The sequence below is a fragment of the Mobula birostris genome, chromosome 3, assembly GCF_030028105.1.
Source record: "Mobula birostris isolate sMobBir1 chromosome 3, sMobBir1.hap1, whole genome shotgun sequence".
NCBI classification, from domain to species: Eukaryota; Metazoa; Chordata; class Chondrichthyes; order Myliobatiformes; family Myliobatidae; genus Mobula; species Mobula birostris.
The window spans coordinates 119,386,534-119,405,816 of NC_092372.1; the positions used below are offsets into that span (position 1 = coordinate 119,386,534).

The 19,283-nt window shown below is 44.0% G+C and overlaps 1 protein-coding gene across 2 annotated transcripts in view; it reads left to right on the plus strand.

Annotated features, from left to right (window-relative positions):
* Positions 1-19,283, plus strand: part of LOC140195241 (AT-rich interactive domain-containing protein 2-like) — a 385,533-nt gene that overhangs the window by 215,848 nt on the left and 150,402 nt on the right. For both annotated transcript variants that reach the window (XM_072253261.1, XM_072253260.1), the window contains exons 4-5: positions 13,461-13,594; positions 18,270-18,488. In XM_072253261.1, coding sequence (XP_072109362.1) covers positions 13,461-13,594; positions 18,270-18,488 — 353 coding nt within the window. The remainder of the gene's footprint in view (positions 1-13,460; positions 13,595-18,269; positions 18,489-19,283) is intronic.

Here is a 19,283-nt window from a genome sequence, read left to right on the forward strand (position 1 = left end):
ATTGTTTTTTTTAGAATGATTGTTTTCTGTTGGTCTTCATGGTGAAGGACACATCTAACATGCCAAAGAGAGATGCTATGGATATGATGGGAGGTGAGGACCTTGGTACAATAATTATCACTAAGGAGGTAGTGCTGAGCTAATTTGTGGGCCTGAAGATAGAAAAGTCCCCTGGTCCTGATGGAATGCATCCCAGGGTACTGAAAGAAATGGCAGAAGTTATGGTAGAGGCTTTGGTGATAATTTACCAAAATTTTCTGGACTCTGGGCAGGTCCTGGCAGATTGGAAGACAGCGAATGTTGGATGTAGGCAAAAGGCAGGTGACTATAGGCTAGTTAGCTTAATATCTGTAGCTGAGAAAATGCTTGAAGCTATCACTAAAGAAGAAATAGCAAGGCATCTGGAAAGAAATGGATCCATCAGGCAGGCACAGCATAGATTCAGCAAAGACAGGTTCTGTTTGACAAATTTACTGGAGTTCTTTGAGGATATAATGAGTGCAGTAGATAGAGGAGAATAGATGGACGTTATTTACTTGGATTTCCAGAAGGCGTTCAATAAGGTGCCGCATAAAAGACTTATCCATAAGATAAGGATACATAGAGTTGGGGGTGATGTATTAGCATGGATAGAGGATTGGTTAACTAATAGAAAGCAGAGAGTTGGGATACATGGATGTTTCTCTGGTTGCCAATCAGTGGTGGGTGGTTTGCCACAGGGGTCGGTATTGGGGCTACAACTGTTCGTGATATGCATTAACGACCTGGAAGAGAAGACCGAGTGTAGTGTCTCTAAGTTTGCTGACGATACTAAATTGAGTGGAAAAGCAAATTGTGCAGAAGGTATGGAAAGTCTTCAGAGAGATAGAGATAGGTTAAGTGAGTGGACAAGGGTCTGGCAGATGGAGTACACTGTTGGTAAATGTGAGGCCTTCCACTTTGGAAGGAAAAATGAAAGAGCAGATTATTATTTAAATGGTAAAAAATTGCTGCATGCTGCTGTACAGAGGGACTTGGAAGTGCTTGTGCATGAATCACAAAAGGTTGGTTTGCAGGTACAGCAGGCTATCAAGAAGGCAAATGGAATGTTGGCCTTCACTACTAGAAGGATTGAATTTAAGAGCAGGGAGGTTATGCTGCAACTGTACAGGTAATGGTAGGGCTGCACCTGGAGTACTGCGTGCAGTTCTGTCTCTTTACTTGAGGAAGGATATACTGGCTTTGGAAGCAGTGCAGAGGAGGTTCACCAGGTTGATTCCAGAGATGAGGGGGTTAGACTATGAGGAGAGATTGAGTCACCTGGAACTGTACTTGCTGGAATTCAGAAGAATGAGAGGAGATCTTATAGAAACATATAAAAATTATGAAAGAAATAGATAAGATAGAGGCAGGAAAGTTTTTTTCTACTGGTAGCTGACACTATAACTGGGAGACATAGCCTCAAGATTCATGGGAGTAGATCTAGGATGGAGATGAGGAGGAACTGTTTTTCCCGGAGAGTGGTGAATCTGTGGAATTCTCTGCCCATGGAGGCAGTTGAGGCTTCTTCACTAAATATATTTAAGATACAGTTAGATAGGTTTTTACTTAGTAAGGGAATTAAGGGTTATGGGGAAAAGGCAGGTAGATAGAGCTGAGTTTACGGACAGATCAGCCATGATCTTATTGAATGGTGGGGCAGGCTCGATGGGCCGGATGGCCTACTCCTGCTCCTATTTCTTACGTTCTTATGTAGGTTCTTAAAGTACTGAGTACAGGAGTTTGGGCGTGATGTTGAAATTGTATAAGACATTGGTGAGGCCAAATTCAGAGTATTGTGTACAGTTCTGGTCTTCTACATACAGGAAAGATATCAATAAGAGTGATAGAATGCAGTAAAATTGACAAGGATATTGTCAGGATTGAGGACCTAAGTTACAAGAAAAGCTTAAAATGAATTGACTTTATTTCTTACATTCTTCACATACATGAGGAGTAAAAATCTTTATGTTATGTCTCCGTCTAAATGTGCAATGTACAATCATAGTATTTTATAATAAATAGAACAGTCAATGTAACATAGAAATACACTCAAATTAGCGTGAGTTAATCTATCTGATGGCCTGGTGAAAGAAGCTGTCCCCGGAACCTGTTGGTCCTGGCTTCTATGTTGTGGTACCATTTCCCGGATTGTAGCAGCTGGAATAGATTGTGGTTGGGGTGACTCATAGTCATAGTCATAGTCATACTTTATTGATCCCGGGAGAAATTGGTTTTCGTTACAGTTGCACCATAAATAATAAATAGTCATAGAACCATAAATAGTTAAATAGTAATATGTAAATTATGCCAGTAAATTATGAAATAAGTCCAGGACCAGCCTCTCGGCACAGGGTGTCTGACCCTCCAAGGGAGGAGTTGTAAAGTTTGATGGCCACAGGCAGGAATGACATCCTATGACGCTCTGTGCTGCATCTCGGAGGAATGAGTCTCTGGCTGAATGTACTCCTGTGCCCACCCAGTACATTATGTAGTGGATGGGAGACATTGACCAAGATGGCATGCAACTTAGACAGCATCCTCTTTTCAGACACCACCGTCAGAGAGTCCAGTTCCATCCCCACAACATCACTGGCCTTACGAATAAGTTTGTTGATTCTATTGGTGTCTGCTACCCTCAGCCTGCTGCCCCAGCACACAACAGCAAACATGATAGTACTGGCCACCACAGACTCGTAGAACATCCTCATTATCATCCGGCAGATGTTAAAGGACCTCAGTCTCGTCAGGAAGTAGAGATGGCTCTGACCCTTCTTGTAGACAGCCTCAGTGTTCTTTGACCAGTCCAGTTTATTGTCAATTCGTATCCCCAGGTATTTGTAATCCTCCACCATGTCCACACTGACCCCCTAGATGGAAACAGGGGTCACCGGTACCTTAGCTCTCCTCAGGTCTACCACCAGTCTTTTTCACATTAAGCTGCAGATAAATCTGCTCACACCATGTGACAAAGTTTCCTACAGTAGTCCTGTACTCAACCTCATCTCCCTTGCTGATGTATCCAACTATGGCAGAGTCATCCGAAAACTCCTGAAGATGACAAGACTCTGTGCAGTGGTTGAAGTCCGAGGTGTAAATGGTGAAGAGAAAAGGAGACAAGACAGTCCCCTGTGAAGCCCCAGTGCTGCTGATCACTCTGTCGGACACACAGTGTTGCAAGCACACGTACTGTGGTCTGCCAGTCAGGTAATCAAGAATCCATGACACCAGGGGAGCATCCACCTGCATCGCTGTCAGCTTCTCCCCCAGCAGAGCAGGGCGGATGGTGTTGAATGCACTGGAGAAGTCAAAAAACATGACCCTCACAGTGCTTGCTGGCTTGTCCAGGTGGGCGTAGACACGGTTCAGCAGGTAGACGATGGCATCCTCAACTCCTAGTCGGGGCTGGTAGGCGAACTGGAGGGGATCTAGGTGTGGCCTGACCATAGGCCGGAGCAGCTCCAGAACAAGTCTGTCCAGGGTCTTCATGATGTGGGAGGTCAATGCCACCGGTCTGTAGTCATTGAGGCTGCTGGGGCACGGTGTCTTCGGCACAGGGACGAGGCAGGACGTCTTCCACAGCACAGGAACCCTCCGGAGCCTCAGGCTGAGGTTGAATACATGGCGAAGTACTCCACATAGCTGAGGGGCTCGAGTCCCCAGTGATCCTTCAGGCCTTTTTTTTTTACAGCTGTCTTTGTAAATGTCCTGAATTATGAGAAGTTCACAACCACAGATACGCTGGGCTGACCACACCACTCTCTACAGAGTCCTGCAATTAAGGGAGGTACAGTTCCCATACCAGGCAGTGAGGCAGCCAGTCAGGATGCTCTCAATTGTGGCCCTGTAAAATGTTCTTAGGATTTTGGGGGCCCATACCAAACTTCCTCAACCGTCTGAGGTGAAAGAGGCACTGTTATGCCTTTTTCACCACACAGCTGGTGTGCATAGACTACGTGAGGTCTTTGGTGATGTGGACGCTGAGGAGCTTAAAGCTGTTTACCCTCTCAGCCCCAGATCTGTTGATGTCAATAGGGGTTAGCCCATCTCCATTCTTCCAGCTCCTTTGTTTTTGTGACAATGAAGGAGAGGTAGTTTTCTTGACACCACTTTGTCAGAGAGATGACTTCTTCCCTGTAAACCACCTCGTTATTGTTTGAGATTAGGCCAATCAATTTGTCATTGCAAATTTAATTAGCAGATTGGCAACACAGTCGTAGGTATGCAGGGAGTAAAGAAGGGGATTTAGTACACAGCCCTGAGGGGCTCCTGTGTTGAAAGTCAGAGGTGAGGGAGCCCAATCTTTACACCCACTGGTGATCTGACTGGAAGTCCAGGATCCAGCTGCACAAGGGAGGGTCAAGACCGAGTTCTCTGAGCTTACTGTTGAGCCTGGGTGGATTTACGGTGTTGAATGCTGAACTGTAATCCAAGAACAGCATTCTCACATAAGCATCTTTCTTCTCCAGATGTGTAAGGACTTTATATAGATTTAGACTTAATATTCCCTGGAGTGAAGGAGACTGAGGGGAGATTTGATAGAGGTATACAAAATCGTAAGGGGTATAGATAGGGTCAATGCAAGCAGGCTTTTTCCACTGAGGTTGGGTGACACTAGAACTAGGGGTGAATAGTTAACGGTGATAGATGGAATATTTAAGGAAATCCTAAGGGGGAGCTTCTTCACTTAGAGGATGGTGTGAGTCTGTATTGAGCTGCCAGAGGAAGTAATGAATTTGGGTTCGATTGCAACATGTAAGAGAAGTTTGGCTGAATACATGAATGGAAGTGTTATGGAGGGCATTGTCCAGGCACTGGTTGATGGGACTAGGAAAAATCACAGTTTGGTATGGAGTTGGTAGCTGAGGGGGTTGTATAGTGCTCTATGACTTTATAACTTATTTCCTGGCAAAGTAGGTTCTCTTGAACCCTAAAAGCATCAGAATGAACGATGAAATCCATCTCTAAATGAAGAGTAGAATTAAAGCCAGCCTTTAGCTGTGTTCAACAAGTGGCAAGGGTTCTGAATATTTCCTCTCATAAATACTTTTCAGTGCTTTTGGTTTGCTGAAGGGCTTAATACTATGGGTTGCAGATAATACACAAACATATCTCTTCAGCATGGTGCCTTTGTTGTGTAACACCCTGGGAAATGTTTCACTGCTAACGTAATGATCTTTCTGTAGAGGCAGTGTTTGGGTTATGGTTACAGATAATGGGTGCTTTGGAATGTGAGCTGTCCAATGAAGGGAGTGTGTTTTCGTGTTGTGTGCCCAACATCGGTGGGATCTGGGTCTTTTGTTCGGCCGGAAATAAAGGGAAAAGACGCCGGAGAGAAGAGGTTGTAGGACTGGATCCGGAGTGGGGCCATTATTCGGCGAAGCTCAGGGAGATCAAAGGAGGTTCAGCAAAGGGGAAACCGTGACCCCAAATTTATGCACATTAGACTGTTTCATTAAAATGGGCCCCTTTTGCTTTTTCTTTACTAACCCTTTAGTCAAATTAAGAATTATAAGTCTAAATTGTTTAATTGTATGCAGTGTACTGTCTGTTATTTCGTGGTACTGATTTGTAACAGGGTAACGAATCACGCAGTATCCACACAAATAGGAGGTTTCATGGTGGGCTTGCACCTCAATCTCACACATTTGGCGGGGCTGGAAATTGTCTTTCCTAGACTTGTGCAGTCAACGGAACCAGAGTGTTTCAGTTGTGGTGGTATTGTCCGGGATCGATTTTGTTGGATTCTGTGTGATTGCCCTGAGCAATGATCCAGTGGGTTGTGTGTTTAAGTCTGTGCTAAACTATTGTCTAGTAAAGTGATTACGGCACGTGGTTATGGATGCTGCCGGGGTTGAGCAGTGTTGCAAATCCACAGGGTTACTGATAACGAATGCATGCGTGTTGAGTGGGATAGACATTTGTATTGCTGATGAATTGTTAACTCAAATTTTAAATACTGTTAAAGCTGTAGGAAAAGTTAGAATTGTGGGGCGGATGTTTGATAAACTGGCAGGCAAGGACTTTCTTTGACTAGACTAGAGCTGACGTAATGGCAGTGGAACTGCCTGGTACTATAGGGGCCCTGGGAGGTGGGTGGGGGGGGCGCTGTGGGCTGTCTATACATTCCGGGAGGAGGAGAATGTAGGGAAGTGGACTGAATCACAAGTCGAGTCTCCTGTAGCTGGGGGCGGAGACTTCAAAGACAGGGTGCTCTCATTTCTGCAGAGCAAGGAGAAGGAGTGGTCTGATTTGGAATGTCTAATAAGTCCCCAGCAAGGAGTGAGTATTCTGACTTGGTAGCTGCCCTTACATCCATGGCAAATAAATGGAAAAATGCTCAGGTTCAAAAGTCCCAGCTATCGTAGGTTTCATCTGTTCTCAGGAACGAAGCCCACCCCTAAAGGGGAAGAGGAGTATGAGACTTGGGTGGAACAGACCTCTCAGATGCTGGATGAGCGGCAGCGTTCTGATGATGTAAAACAACAATGATTGGTTGAATGTTTGAGAGGGTGGGCTGCTGACGTAGTGAGAGCCGTAAAGAGACAGAACCCCCTTGCCACTTTTGCACCATACATGCAAGCATTAGAGAAGGTGTTTGGTGCAACAGGAAGCCCAATGGAGCTCATGACGGGGTTTCAGAACATGTGTCAAGAGGAGGAGGAGAAGCTTTCTGCCTACATTCTTTAGCTGGAGAGGCAGCTAAATTGCTTGCGGCGTAGAGGGGCTATTCAGCCATCTGTGGTGGATCAGTTAAGAATGGACCAAATAGCAAAAGGCACCCAGTCCCAGAATCTGATCATCTAGGGCTCTGACTGTCTCGTAGGATGTGCCACCCTCCCTTGTTTGTTGAGCTGATCAGAGAAATACAAGAGGAGAAGAATGCGTCGGAGGCGTGGGAGGTCTCTGTCAGCAGGGTACAGTCCTCGGTCGTGGTCCCCTGCGTTGAAGTGATTACGGATGTCCCACTCCAGGAAGTGGTAGAGGAGATCGTGGCAGAGTTGAGAACTGAGATGTACCAGTTGTTATCATTGGGTGTGCCCCCCCCCCATATGATGGAGCTGATAGGGAGGCGGACCCTACTAGGGAGATGGACTATACAGAGCGCTACTAGCATAGCAGCAGGGATCCCACGAGCAGGGGAACAGCCAGTATTGTCTGTTATAACTGTGGTGAAGAGGGACTCTTCAGGCGGGAGTGTGAATGACGGGAAACCCTTCAGAGAGTGAGCCCCTGGGTACCTGGACCGGATAATGAGCTTAGGCGAGGGACTGTGTGGTTCACCCAGTCAAAGGCAATCATGTTACAATCTGGGGGAGTAGTGAGAGTGATGGGAAACCCCAAATTTCCCGTAATACCTGAGACTGAGGTCCTCTTGGTGAATGCTCCAGAAGACCATGAAGAGGACTCTGTCATGCCTGCTGGGGTACTGGTGAGGCTTGAACTGAAGAAGCCCTCCGTTGTACAGGCAAACAGGTTAACTGTGATTGTCAGGAATACTATGAAGAAGGAGGTCACCTTCAAGCGGGAGATGCCCCTGGCGCATCTCTTCCCAGTGGAAGTAATGTCTAGTGTCCCTGTGAAACAAGCCTGGGAGAAACTATCTACAAAAGGGGGAAAGTTGCTCGCTGAGTTATTCAATTCTGGGGACTCCCTGGTTCCCGTGGGTTTTAAAAGGAGGTTGATAGAGGAGTTGTTGAAACTGTAAGGTGTCTTTTCTACTGACTAGTTTGATGTGGGTTGTTCCAAGAGCAATCGCCACACATCTGGGTGACTGAGCACACCCTGTTCAGAGATAGATCGTGGCGACTGGCCCCTGCAGAGGTGGAAGACGTTCGGCAGCAGTTGTGTAAGCTGAAGGAAGCTGGGATCACCACCAAGTCCAGAAGCCCCTATGTGTCCCCAATAGTAGTGGCCAGGAAGAAGAATGGGAAAGTACAGGTGTGTGTGGACTATAGGACTCTGAACAGGCGTACCGTCCCTGACTAGTATACAGTCTGGAAGATTGAAGTTGTGCTGGCCTGTGTGAGTGGTGCAAAGTGGTTCAGTGTGCTGGACTTGAGGAGTGGATATTATCAGATCCCCATGAGTGAGGCTGACAAAGAGAAGACTGCATTTATGTGTCCCCTGGGATTTCTCCAGTTCGGAAGGATGCCCCAGGGCATATCGGGAGCCCCTGCAACTTTCCAGCGTGTCATGGAAAAACGGTGGGGGATATGAACTTGCTTGAGGTATTGGTGTATTTGGATGACCTCATAGTGTTTGAGTCCACCTTGGAGGAACACGAAATGAAGCTCTGAAGGTACTGGGCCACCTGAATGCTGAAGGGTTAAAACTTTCCCTGGACAAGTGCCAGTTCTGCAAGATGTCTTTTAGCTATGTTGGGTACATAGTTTCTTGAGATGGAGTAGCTATGGATCCGTCTAAGATAGAGAGGTTACCATATGGCCAAGGCCCCAGACTGTGAGCTCTTTGCGCTCATTCCCTGGGTTCAGTGGGTACTATCAGAGGTTCGTGAAGGGCTACGTGAAAGTGAGTCACCCTTTAAATTAGCTTCTGGGTAGTTGCCCTCCCTTGAGGGAAAAAAAGGGAGGAAGATAAAAGGAGGGGAGGGTAAAGAGTATCTTAGCCCTTCGGAGCCTTTTGGAGTGAGGTTGGTTGCAAAATGTGAAGAGGCCTTTCAGTCGCTGAAGAAGCTGCTGACACAGGTGCCTATGCTGGCTTTTGCAGACCCCCAATTGCTGTATGTACTAAATATGGATGCCAGCAGAGTGGGCTTAGGGGGTGTCCTGCATCAGGATCAGGGCACTGGGTTAAGACCTGTTATGTTTGTCAGCTGAAGTCTGTTGCTGTCTAAGAAAATCTATCCCACTCACAAGTTGGAGTTCCTGACGTTAAAATGGGCTGTGGTGGATAAATTGAGTGACTACCTCTATGGTGCCAAGTTTGAGGTGAGGACGGATAACAATTCCCTAACTTGTATCCTGACCTCGGCAGAATTGGATGCCACAGTCCATCGGTGGTTGGCAGCGTTGTCTGCCTATGATTTCAGCCTGAAGTACCAGCCGGGAAGTAGGAACATTGAAGATGGTGCTTTGTCCCGATGTGCGCCTGAAGGGCTGGACAGGGATGAAGAGTGGGAGAGCGTTCCTGCTCTGGGAGTGAAAGCCATGTGTCAGTTTTCCATCATCATGAAGGCAGAGGGAACGCAAGAGCAGGATTGAGCGATAGATCAGTTGGGAGCTTCTGATGGCACCATTCCACAAGCTTACTGTACCTTGATTGCTCTGAAAACAAACCAGTTTCCGGAATTGAGTCCTGGGGAAGTGGCAGCTGCTTAGAGAGATGACCTGGGCATTGGCACCATTTGGTCAGTGGTTGAAAAGGGAGACGTAGCCCAAGTGGAGAACACGAAACACGCTCCCAGCTGGTTCTGCCTAAGAGGTATCCGAGGATTGTGTTGATGTCATTTCATGACGATTCTGGCCATTTGGGGGTTGAAAAGACCTATGGATTGCTCAGAGATCGGTTCTACTGGCCCCGAATGAAGCCGGAGGTTGAAGAGTACTGCAGGTCGTGCATTTGATGAATACGGAGGAAAATGCTGCCTACGAGGGCTGCTCCATTGTCCCACTTGCAGAGCGTGGGGCACCTTGACCTGGTGTGTATGGATTTCCTGTCAATAGACCCAGATGCCAGCAACATAGCTAATGTCTTGGTCATTACGGATCACTACACCAGATATGCGCAAGCTTTCCCTACGAAGGGCCAGAGGGCGTCCATGGTGGCCAAGGTGTTATGGGAGAAGTATTTCGGGATTTCGAGAGTAGGCTCACACATGAGTTACTGAGCATGCTTGGAGTTAAGAATTCAAGGACTACGCCTTATCACCCGCAGGGTGATCCCCAGCCTGAGAGGTTTAATCGGATCTTGCTAGACATGCTCAGAACCTTGGAAATCAGCAAGAAGAACAAGTGGAGTCAACATATTGGACATCTGGTCCACTGCTACAACTCCACACAAAATTAAGCTCCCGGGTACTCGCCATATTATCTGATGTTTGGGCGTGATACGAGTTTGCCCATCGACCTTTGTTTTGGGACTGGTGAGGAAGACTTACCACTAAAGACTTATCTGAAGAATGTGTCTGCTATGAGAAGGGAGCTGAAAAAAGGCTTATGAATTAGCTGAGGTCGCGGCTGCTAAGCAGAATCAAGGAAATAACAGGAGGTATGATCAAAAGGTTAGGTTCTCCCAACTCATGTCTGGAGACCGAGTCCTCCTAAGGAACTTGGGGCTGACTGGGAAGCATAAATTGGTTGACTGCTGGGCAGCAACACCCTATGTTGTGGAGAGTCAGATGCCAAATGTACCAGTTTTCCGGGTGAAACTAGAGGATGGGAATGGGCCTGTCAAGATTTTCCATTGGAACCATCTTCTGCCTCGGGGACAAAAGGTGTGGGTTGACCCAGAGCCCGACCTGGAGCCTACACTTAGTAAGAGGACCCTGCGGCGACGCAGGATGACTGAAACTCCAACAGCAGGAGAGGTTAGACCGCCCTCTGCCCCTAAATGGGATACGGACTCGGAGGATGGGGAAATGGGGTGTGGTATTGCTGCCTTTTGCTAACTCCCCACTGATTGAGGAAGAGATTCCCAACCCTTCTCTCGCTGAGTCAGTTGAAATTAGAAGGAACTATCTGTGGACAGACTGGGTTTCAGTGTGACCATGAAAGGGATGAAGCGGGGCTCAGCCAAGTGGCAAAGGGGTCTGAGTTGCAAGAGTGCATGAGTGATAAAACGGGGGAAGCCTCACCATGTAGACCAGGAGTATCCCAAAGAGTGTCTGAATCTGAAGAAGTAGATGACGGGGCAAGGAAGTCTCAAAGAATCTGGAGACCACCAGATTGGCTGGCCTATGTAGCACCGGCGGAACAGAGTATGGCAGCTATCGTCTTGGTGAGCTATGTCACTGCCATTTACACCTGGGTTGGACTTTGTGCTTTGTATGAAGGGGCAGCACATTATCTCAGTATCATGAGGACATGGCTAATTTTGGTGGGGGGAAAGGTTTTACTGCCTACGTAATGATCTTTCAGTAGAAGCAGTTTTTGCGTTATAGTTACAGATAACGGGTGCTTTGGAATGTGAGCCGTCCAATGAAGGGAGTGTGTTTTCGTGTTGTGTGCCTGACACTGGTGGGATCTGGGTCTTTTGTTCGGCGGGAGATGAAGGGAGAAGGCACCGGAGAGAAGAGGTCGTAGGACTTGACCCAGAGCGGGGCCATGATCCGACGAAGCTCGGAGAGATTAAAGGAGGACTTGCGAATGGGAAACCGTGAGCTTCAACTTGTGCATATGAGACTGTTTCATTAAAATGGGCCTTTTTTTTGCTTTTTCTTTACTAACCCTTTAGGCAAATTAAGAATTATAAAGCTAAATCGTTTAATTGTATGCAGTGTCTGTTATTTTGTGGTACTGATTTGTAACAGGGTAACGAATCATGCAGCATCCACACAAATAGGAGGTTTCATGGTGGGCTTGCACCTCAATCTCACACATTTGGCGGGGCTGGAGATTGTCTTCCCTAGACTTGTGCAGCCGATGGAACCAGAGTGTTTCAATTGTTATTTTGATTTAGTTGCACTTACAGAGGTCAAAAGGTAAATGGCCTTATTAACTGAATTTTATCAATAACATAAATTAATCAATTTTGACAAACACTTAAAAAGAAAGTTTAAAAAAAGCAAATCAGAAAATTAGAGGCCTCATGAACAATGTTGGTGGGCTTAGTGGTCTGTGCTTTCAAGTACTTATCAACCGCCTGTTCATTGGCATCAGTGAATCAAGATCTTTCAGCCCCAAACTGTACTGTGGCTTTAGAACAACCATGGAAGAAAAGCCACATTCCTAGAGGATTAGTCAATGTTACTGCAAGGGCTCAGCATCAAAATAGCATTTAACCAAGAAGCATTTCATGAAAAAGCTCTGGTGAATTGAAGCTCTAAGAATCTTGATGATGCAGGATGAGTTTTTCACTGACTAATGTCAAATCAAATTTGAAGGAAAATGGAGGTGTTGTTGCAGATGAAGAAAAACTCACTACATTTTGCTGCAAGAGTTTCTTAGCACAGTAAGCAAGGAAGTAGAACTCAACCCAACTGTTTTCTGCTGTTTCGTAAACTAACATCAGGTTACATGTAGAAGTGCTCACGAGAGAAGAATGTTTCCATTTGAAACTTTTTATGACACAGCAATTCATGGCCACAGGCAGCAAAATCTGGATAGTTGTAATTAAGAAAAATGGGGAGGTGGCCAGTTAAATAGCTATGGAAATTACAGAAATTGGTCTTGTAGTACTTTTCCAAGCTTGTTAATGTCCCTACTTTATTACTTTGTAATTTCTTTGTAATTTTCTGGTATATAGTTATTAGCATTTCTGCAAATTATACCACTATATAGCAAAATTTACATGCTTTTGAATATTCATGATTAAGGTAAGTTCAGTAAAATATTTGTGCAACAAAACCAGCGTTCTTGAGTTTTCAGCAGTATCTGAAATTATGGAAGCATATACAGCACTGTTAACTCAATCTCACATTTACATTAAAAAGTTGTATTTTGTGAAGGCCAGTGTAAAGTGCAAAGTAATTTAAATTCAAAGTAGTTGCCAAGCATGGTTAATGTCAATTTTCTTCACTGACTTAACTATAGTCTTAACTCTTCTACTGTGCAATCTATTAAATCACCACAAACTTTAAAAAGTGCAGTATTTACTTGGATGTTGGCAGTTGAGATCAGCCTGTCTGAAAGAGTTCATTTTAAATTACTTTGGTTCAATTTCAACTTATGATAAAGCAATGCATGCGTAAATACTCTAATCTTAATAATGGTGGTTGTGAAAGGTAGCCTAATTTTCTAATTTCTGAGATTCACCATTGTTACTGGAAATAATCTTTCAATTTGTATTTCCTAAATTCCTTTAAAATTTTGGCCACGTGTACATTTCTCTTTCTCAGCCTGTAGGAGAAAGTGTCAATAAATCTTGCTCTTTTATAACACTGAACTAATTGTTATTTTCCTTTTTATTCAATGCCTTTTAAAGTTTCTTTTTCACATTTTCCTAAATTCATTTATGTGCAATGGACTGTAATTTACCTATCATTTCCCACTTCACTATTCTCTTATGTACTTTTGCAAACTTGGCTAATTTCTGTACTGGTAATTTAGTATATGCAACTATCAATGCATTTGATATTTTTTTGTATTTGATCTTTTGTTGCCCACCTGCTTGGTACTAGGCTGTAAGTAATTAAAGATTCCAGTTTTGAAATATATTTGTGAAATAATTCAATTATTACCAATATCTTTGTTCTGTTTTGATTTGTCAACTGCAGTGTAACCTCTGGAAAGTATACATTCAGTTCAATGTTCTTTGTGCAGGTACCTGGAGAGTTATGAAAAGTTGCATCATTTTGGTGAGGATGAAGAAGTACTTACACCAACTAATTCTCGGCCACAAGCTGTTGTTTCTGGGGTTCATTTGTTTTATAATCATCATCAGCACATTATCCCAGGTAAGTACCAATGAAACAAAGTCTAGAAGAAATTAATTGAATAACTTGTATTGGAGATGGGATTTGAACTCTTAACAGAGCGATACAAGTACCCAGTTGGTACATGTATTTCAGTAAAGTTTCTCTTAAACCTCCAGTTTAAGAGTGAACTAACTCTTTGTCAGCCCTGGTGCCTACAAGCACTAACTAGTACAACAACCTTTATCTGTCTATTTCAGTTAGCATACGTGCGAAGTAGTTGGGCTATGAGATTACTTCAGAACAAATTTAAAATGGCTTTTAATTCAAAGATTTCAAAGGTACATTTAATGTCAGAGAAATGTATACAAGATACATCCTGAAATTCTTTTTCTTCGCAACCATCCACAAAAACAGAGGAGTGCCCCAAAGAATGAATGACAGTTAAATGTTAGAACCCCAAAGCCTCCCCAGCTCCCCCCCACATGTAAGCAGCAGCAAATCAAAGATCCCCCATTCCCCACCAGCAAAAAAAGTATCAGCACCCATGCCGAGCACTCAAGCGTGCAGCAAAGTATCAATAAAAACACTGACTTGCAGTACCCCAAAGACTACTTGTTCACTTGGTAATTCGACATACCACAGGCTCTCTCCCTAATAAGGGAAAAAGAGGTGGCCTCGTTTCACAGCGAGAGGAGAGACATAACAAACAATTTGCTGATTTAAAAATCTGTTGTGTCACTTTCTCCGAGCTCCGTACCCAAAGAACTCGTGTCTCTGGGCATGCAGCCAGCTTGCTGCTTTCAATCTTCCATCTCCCAGGACACACCAATTTCCTACGGAGGCACCAACCTCAAGTCTGCCCGCCTCCAGAGCCACAAAATCCCAGAACCCTGAAGGCGTGCTAGTCTTCTAGGCCGTGTCCTTGGTATGTCAAGTAGTGGCCAGTCGTGAGACCCTGAGAGTGGGTCTCATTGATACAGCATAAAGCAGCCATTCAGCCCATTGTGCCTTTGATAACTATTTGCAATGGGTTCCATTCCCTAGCCTATCAATCTTTTACCCTTCAGCTGTTTCTCCTGGTAATGTTAGCACTGAATTTACATAACAACACACATCAAAGTTGCTGGTGAACGCAGCAGGCCAGGCAGCATCTCTAGGAAGAGGTGCAGTCGACGTTTCAGGCCGAGACCCTTCGTCAGGACTAACGGTTAACCATTAAAAAAAAATACTCCTAGCACAGTTCTTGGTTCTTGTGGTAATTACCTTATATCATGCCCTCTTCTTATTGCATTTCAGCCAGTGGAAACATTTTCTCATTTTATAAACCTTTAAGCTTGTTCTTCTATTAATGGAGAAAGTCAATACCCTCTTCTGTTGTCTAACAGATATTGTGCATCTAGTATTGATGTAAATCTGCTCTGTACCATCTCTATGGCCCTTATTTTTATACCTGAAGAGTGATATCCAGAATTCAACAGTACTCCTTTTGGTGTATGTGCATTTATAAAAGTTATTCACTTTTATTTCTAAAAGCCATGGATTATTATAGCTTTTCAACCTGTGCTCGCACCTCCAAAGATTAGATTACGAGGACACGCAGTTCTCTTTTATTGTCATTTAGTAATGCATGCATTAAGAAATAATACAGTATTCCTCCGGTGTGATATCACAGAAACACAGGACAGACCAAGACTGAAACTAACAAAAACCACATAATTATAACATATAGTTACAACAGTGCAACAATACCATAACTCGATGAAGTACAGGCCATGGGCACAGTAAAAAAGTTCAAAGTCTCTCAAAAGTCCCACATCTCACGCAGACGGGAGAAGGAAGAAAACTCTGCCTGCCATGCCCGACCACAGTCCGACTCTGAGTTGCCTGAAAACTTCGAGCTCCGATCAACCCTCCGACACCAAGTACTGAGCGCCACCTCTGCTGAACGCTTCGACCCCAGCCTCGGTCGCCAGCAGCAAACAAGGCCAGGGATTTTGGGGCCTTCCCTCCAGAGATTCTCGATTGCACAGTAGCAGCGGCAGCGAACCGGGCATTTCAGAAATTTCTTAGATGTTCCCCTGTGCTTCTCACCTATGTCTCCATCAAATCAGAATTGTGCACGGCATCCTACTTACAAATACAATATAATTTCATTGGAGAGCTGCGCGCGCTGCGTCGCGTCGCCTTCTTCTCCTCCCACCTCAAGATCTTTGTATATACACCTTGTCTCTAATATGGTTGTAGACGACACCAAAATATCTTTCAGCCTTCTCTTCAAAATTGTGCCATTTAATTGCATTGCCATCTTCATTTTTCTAATAAAACCTATCACTTCAACATGCTGCAAAAAATTCCCTTATCAGTTTGTCTGTATTCTTCAAAAGTTTATAAATTGCCCTTTTTTTTTAACATCGTTATTAATTTACAAGTTTAATTTATCTCCTACATATGCATATCCAGTTCATAGAATATAGAACCTAAAACAGTACAGCAAGATACAGGCCCTTCAGTACACAATGCTGTGCCAGTCTTTTAACCTGGTCTCCCACATAGTCTGCTATTATTTTCATCCATGTGACTATTTAAGAGTTCCTTAAATGTTCCTAATATATTTACTTCTACCTGCTCCATGAACTATCCACTCTCTGAGTAAAGCAAAAAAAAACTACTTCTGACTTCCTCCCTTATACTTTCCTCCAATTAGCTTAAAAGTATGTCCTCTTGTATTAGCTATTGCCTCCTGGGAAAAGGCCCTGGCTCTCTATCTATGGCTGTTATCATCCTTCAAACCTCTATCAAATCGCCTCTCATCCTCCTTTGATCCAAAGAGAAAAATCTGAGTTTTCTCAACCCCTCCTCATAAGACATACTCCCTAATCCAAGCAGCATCCTGGTAAGTCTCCAGATCCTCCTATAATAAGGTGACCAGAACCGAACACAATATTGCAAGTGTGGTCTAACCAAAGTTTTCTGAAACTGCAACATTACCTCATAGCCCTTGAACTCAATCTCCGGATTGAGTTCAACATGCCAACATGCCATACTCCTTCATCTTGCACTGCAACTTTGAGGGATGTATGGACATGAACCCTAAGATTCTTCTGTTCCTCCACTGTTAAGAATCCTGCCGTTAACTCTGTACACTGCCTTCAAGTTCAACCTTCCAAACTGTATCACTTCACACTTTTCTGGATTGAGCTCCACCTGCCACTTCCCAGCCCAGTTCTGCATCTTTTCAATGTCATTTTATAACAAACAATCTTCTACACTATCCGCAACATTACCAACCTTAGTGTCAGTCTGCAAACTTACCACACTCTACTTCTTCACCCTTCCACTTCTTCATCCAAGTCCTTTATTACAATCACAAACAGCAGGGTTCCCAGAACACTACAGATCCCTACGGAGCACTACTGCTCACAGACTTCCAGGACAAATATGCTCCATTCACTACCACTCTCTGCCTTCCATGGGCAAACCAGTTCTGAATCCATGCAGCCAGGTTTTCATGAATTCTATGCCTCCTGACTTTCTGAATGAGCCTACCATGGGGAACCTTGTCAAATGTCTTTCTTAAAATCCATACACACAACAACCACCACTTTGCCTTCATCAATATGTTTTGTGACTTTCTTGGAAAAAGTCAATCAGGTTCTTGAGGCATGACCTTCTCCTCACAAACCCTGCTGACTACCCTAATCAGATTGTGCTTTTCTAAATGCTCGTAAATCCTGTCTCTCAGAATCCTCTCCAATAGTTTTGTCTACCAGTAATGAAAAATTCACTGATCTACAATTCCCAGGATTACCCCTATTACTTTTGTCGAACAAAGGATTGATTTGCTGTTCTCTAATCTTCTGGTACTACTCTTGTGGCCAGTGAGGACGCAAAAATCATCACCGGCAGCTCAACAATCTCTTGTTTCCTGTGGTAACCTGAGGTGTATCCCTCCAACCCTAGCATTTACCCATCCTAATGTTTTTCAAGCTCCATAATGTGTTTCAGTGAATGTGGTTACACTTAAGACATTTTGCAGCATTATTCACTTTATCTGGAAAAATAACCTTTTATGGCTACACTGTATTCTATTTCAACCAATTTTGTATCCACATTATTCCCATTGTCATCCCACCAGGTGAGCTATCAAGCATTACTTCTAACATGACGTGTATAATTTTAAGCACAGTTTTAACAGTTGATAGATGGCAGGACTGTCATATGTCGAAAGATTGGAGCGACTGGGCTTGTATACTCTGGAATTTAGAAGGCTGAGAGGGGATATTATTGAAACATATAAGATTATTAAGGGATTGGACACGCTGGAGGCAGGAAACATGTTCCCGCTGATGGGTGAGTCCAGAACCAGAGGCCACAGTTTAAGAATAAGGGGTAGGCCATTTAGAACGGAGTTGAGGAAAAACTTTTTCTCCCAGAGAGTGGTGGATGTATGGAATGCTCTGCCCCAGAAGGCTGTGGAGGCCAAGTCTCTGGATGCTTTCAAGAAAGAGATGGATAGAGCTCTTAAAGATAGCGGAATCAAAGGTTATGGGGATAAGGCAGGAACTGGATACTGATTATGGATGATCAGCCATGATCACAGTGAATGGCGGTGCTGGCTCCAAGGGCCAAATGGCCTACTCCTGCACCTATTGTCCATTGTCTGTTGTAATCTAGGGAGGAAAAAAAATCTAAATGTTTTTCTTCTTTTTTCCAGAAAGTGTACGTCGTGGTTATGGCCTATTTACAGAATTTACTACGATCAGTGACTATAATAAAGTGATGCTGTCTTTGCTTTCTGGACTTCCCAATGAAGTGGACTTTGCAATTAATGTTTGTACATTAATGTCACATGGAAACCAACAGATCCTGCAAATGGAAAAAGACCCAAAGGTTGTTACACTTCTTCTTGCACATGCTGGGATTTTTGATGATAGTAAGTACTCTTTTTAATACATAAATATAAGAATAAATCATAGCATTTAAATTTTGGCCATATTAATATTCCTGAAGTAATAGTATAGCAGAAGAGTACATCTAAGAGTCTCATGCTCTACCGACTGAGCTGGCTGGGCAATTATGCTTGCATCAGAGCTAATTTAAAGAAATGGGATATTCTGATGAAGAGCAGCAATGGTTAAAAAAAAGCGACACTATGGACTCTTAAGATTGTAAACCAGCGGGTTGTTGCTATGTCTCCCGCTTGCTGTGAAAATGGGGGACACCTCCATCTCCCTTGCCAGGGAGAGAGAGAACCTGTGGGTTGTCAAATTTCAGATGAAATGCGAAGCTTTTGGGGTAAATTTGGTCTGTGTCTTTGCTATTGCTTAGCACACGCTTGGGCTCAGTGATAGTACCAATGCGCGTTTATTTTTGCTGGTGGGAGGGGGATCGTTGCTCGCCGCTTACGCACGGGAGGGGGAGCTGGGGGGGAATTTGGGGTTCTCACGTTTAACTGTTGTTCATTCTTTGGGGGCACTTCTCTTTTTTCATGGATGTTTTGCGAAGAAAAAGCATTTCAGGATGTACATTGTATACATTTCTCTGACATTAAACTTGACCTTTGGTAATTCTGTAACAGTAGGAACTCATTGATAAGTAGCAAATGAGTAATAAAATTGTAGCTTCACTCTGAAATGAAGCAATTCTTTTTTAAGATGTTGAAACTGCAAGGTGTTGGGTAATTTAAAACATGGCAAATGATTAAGTAATCTCACCAGAGGAAATAAAA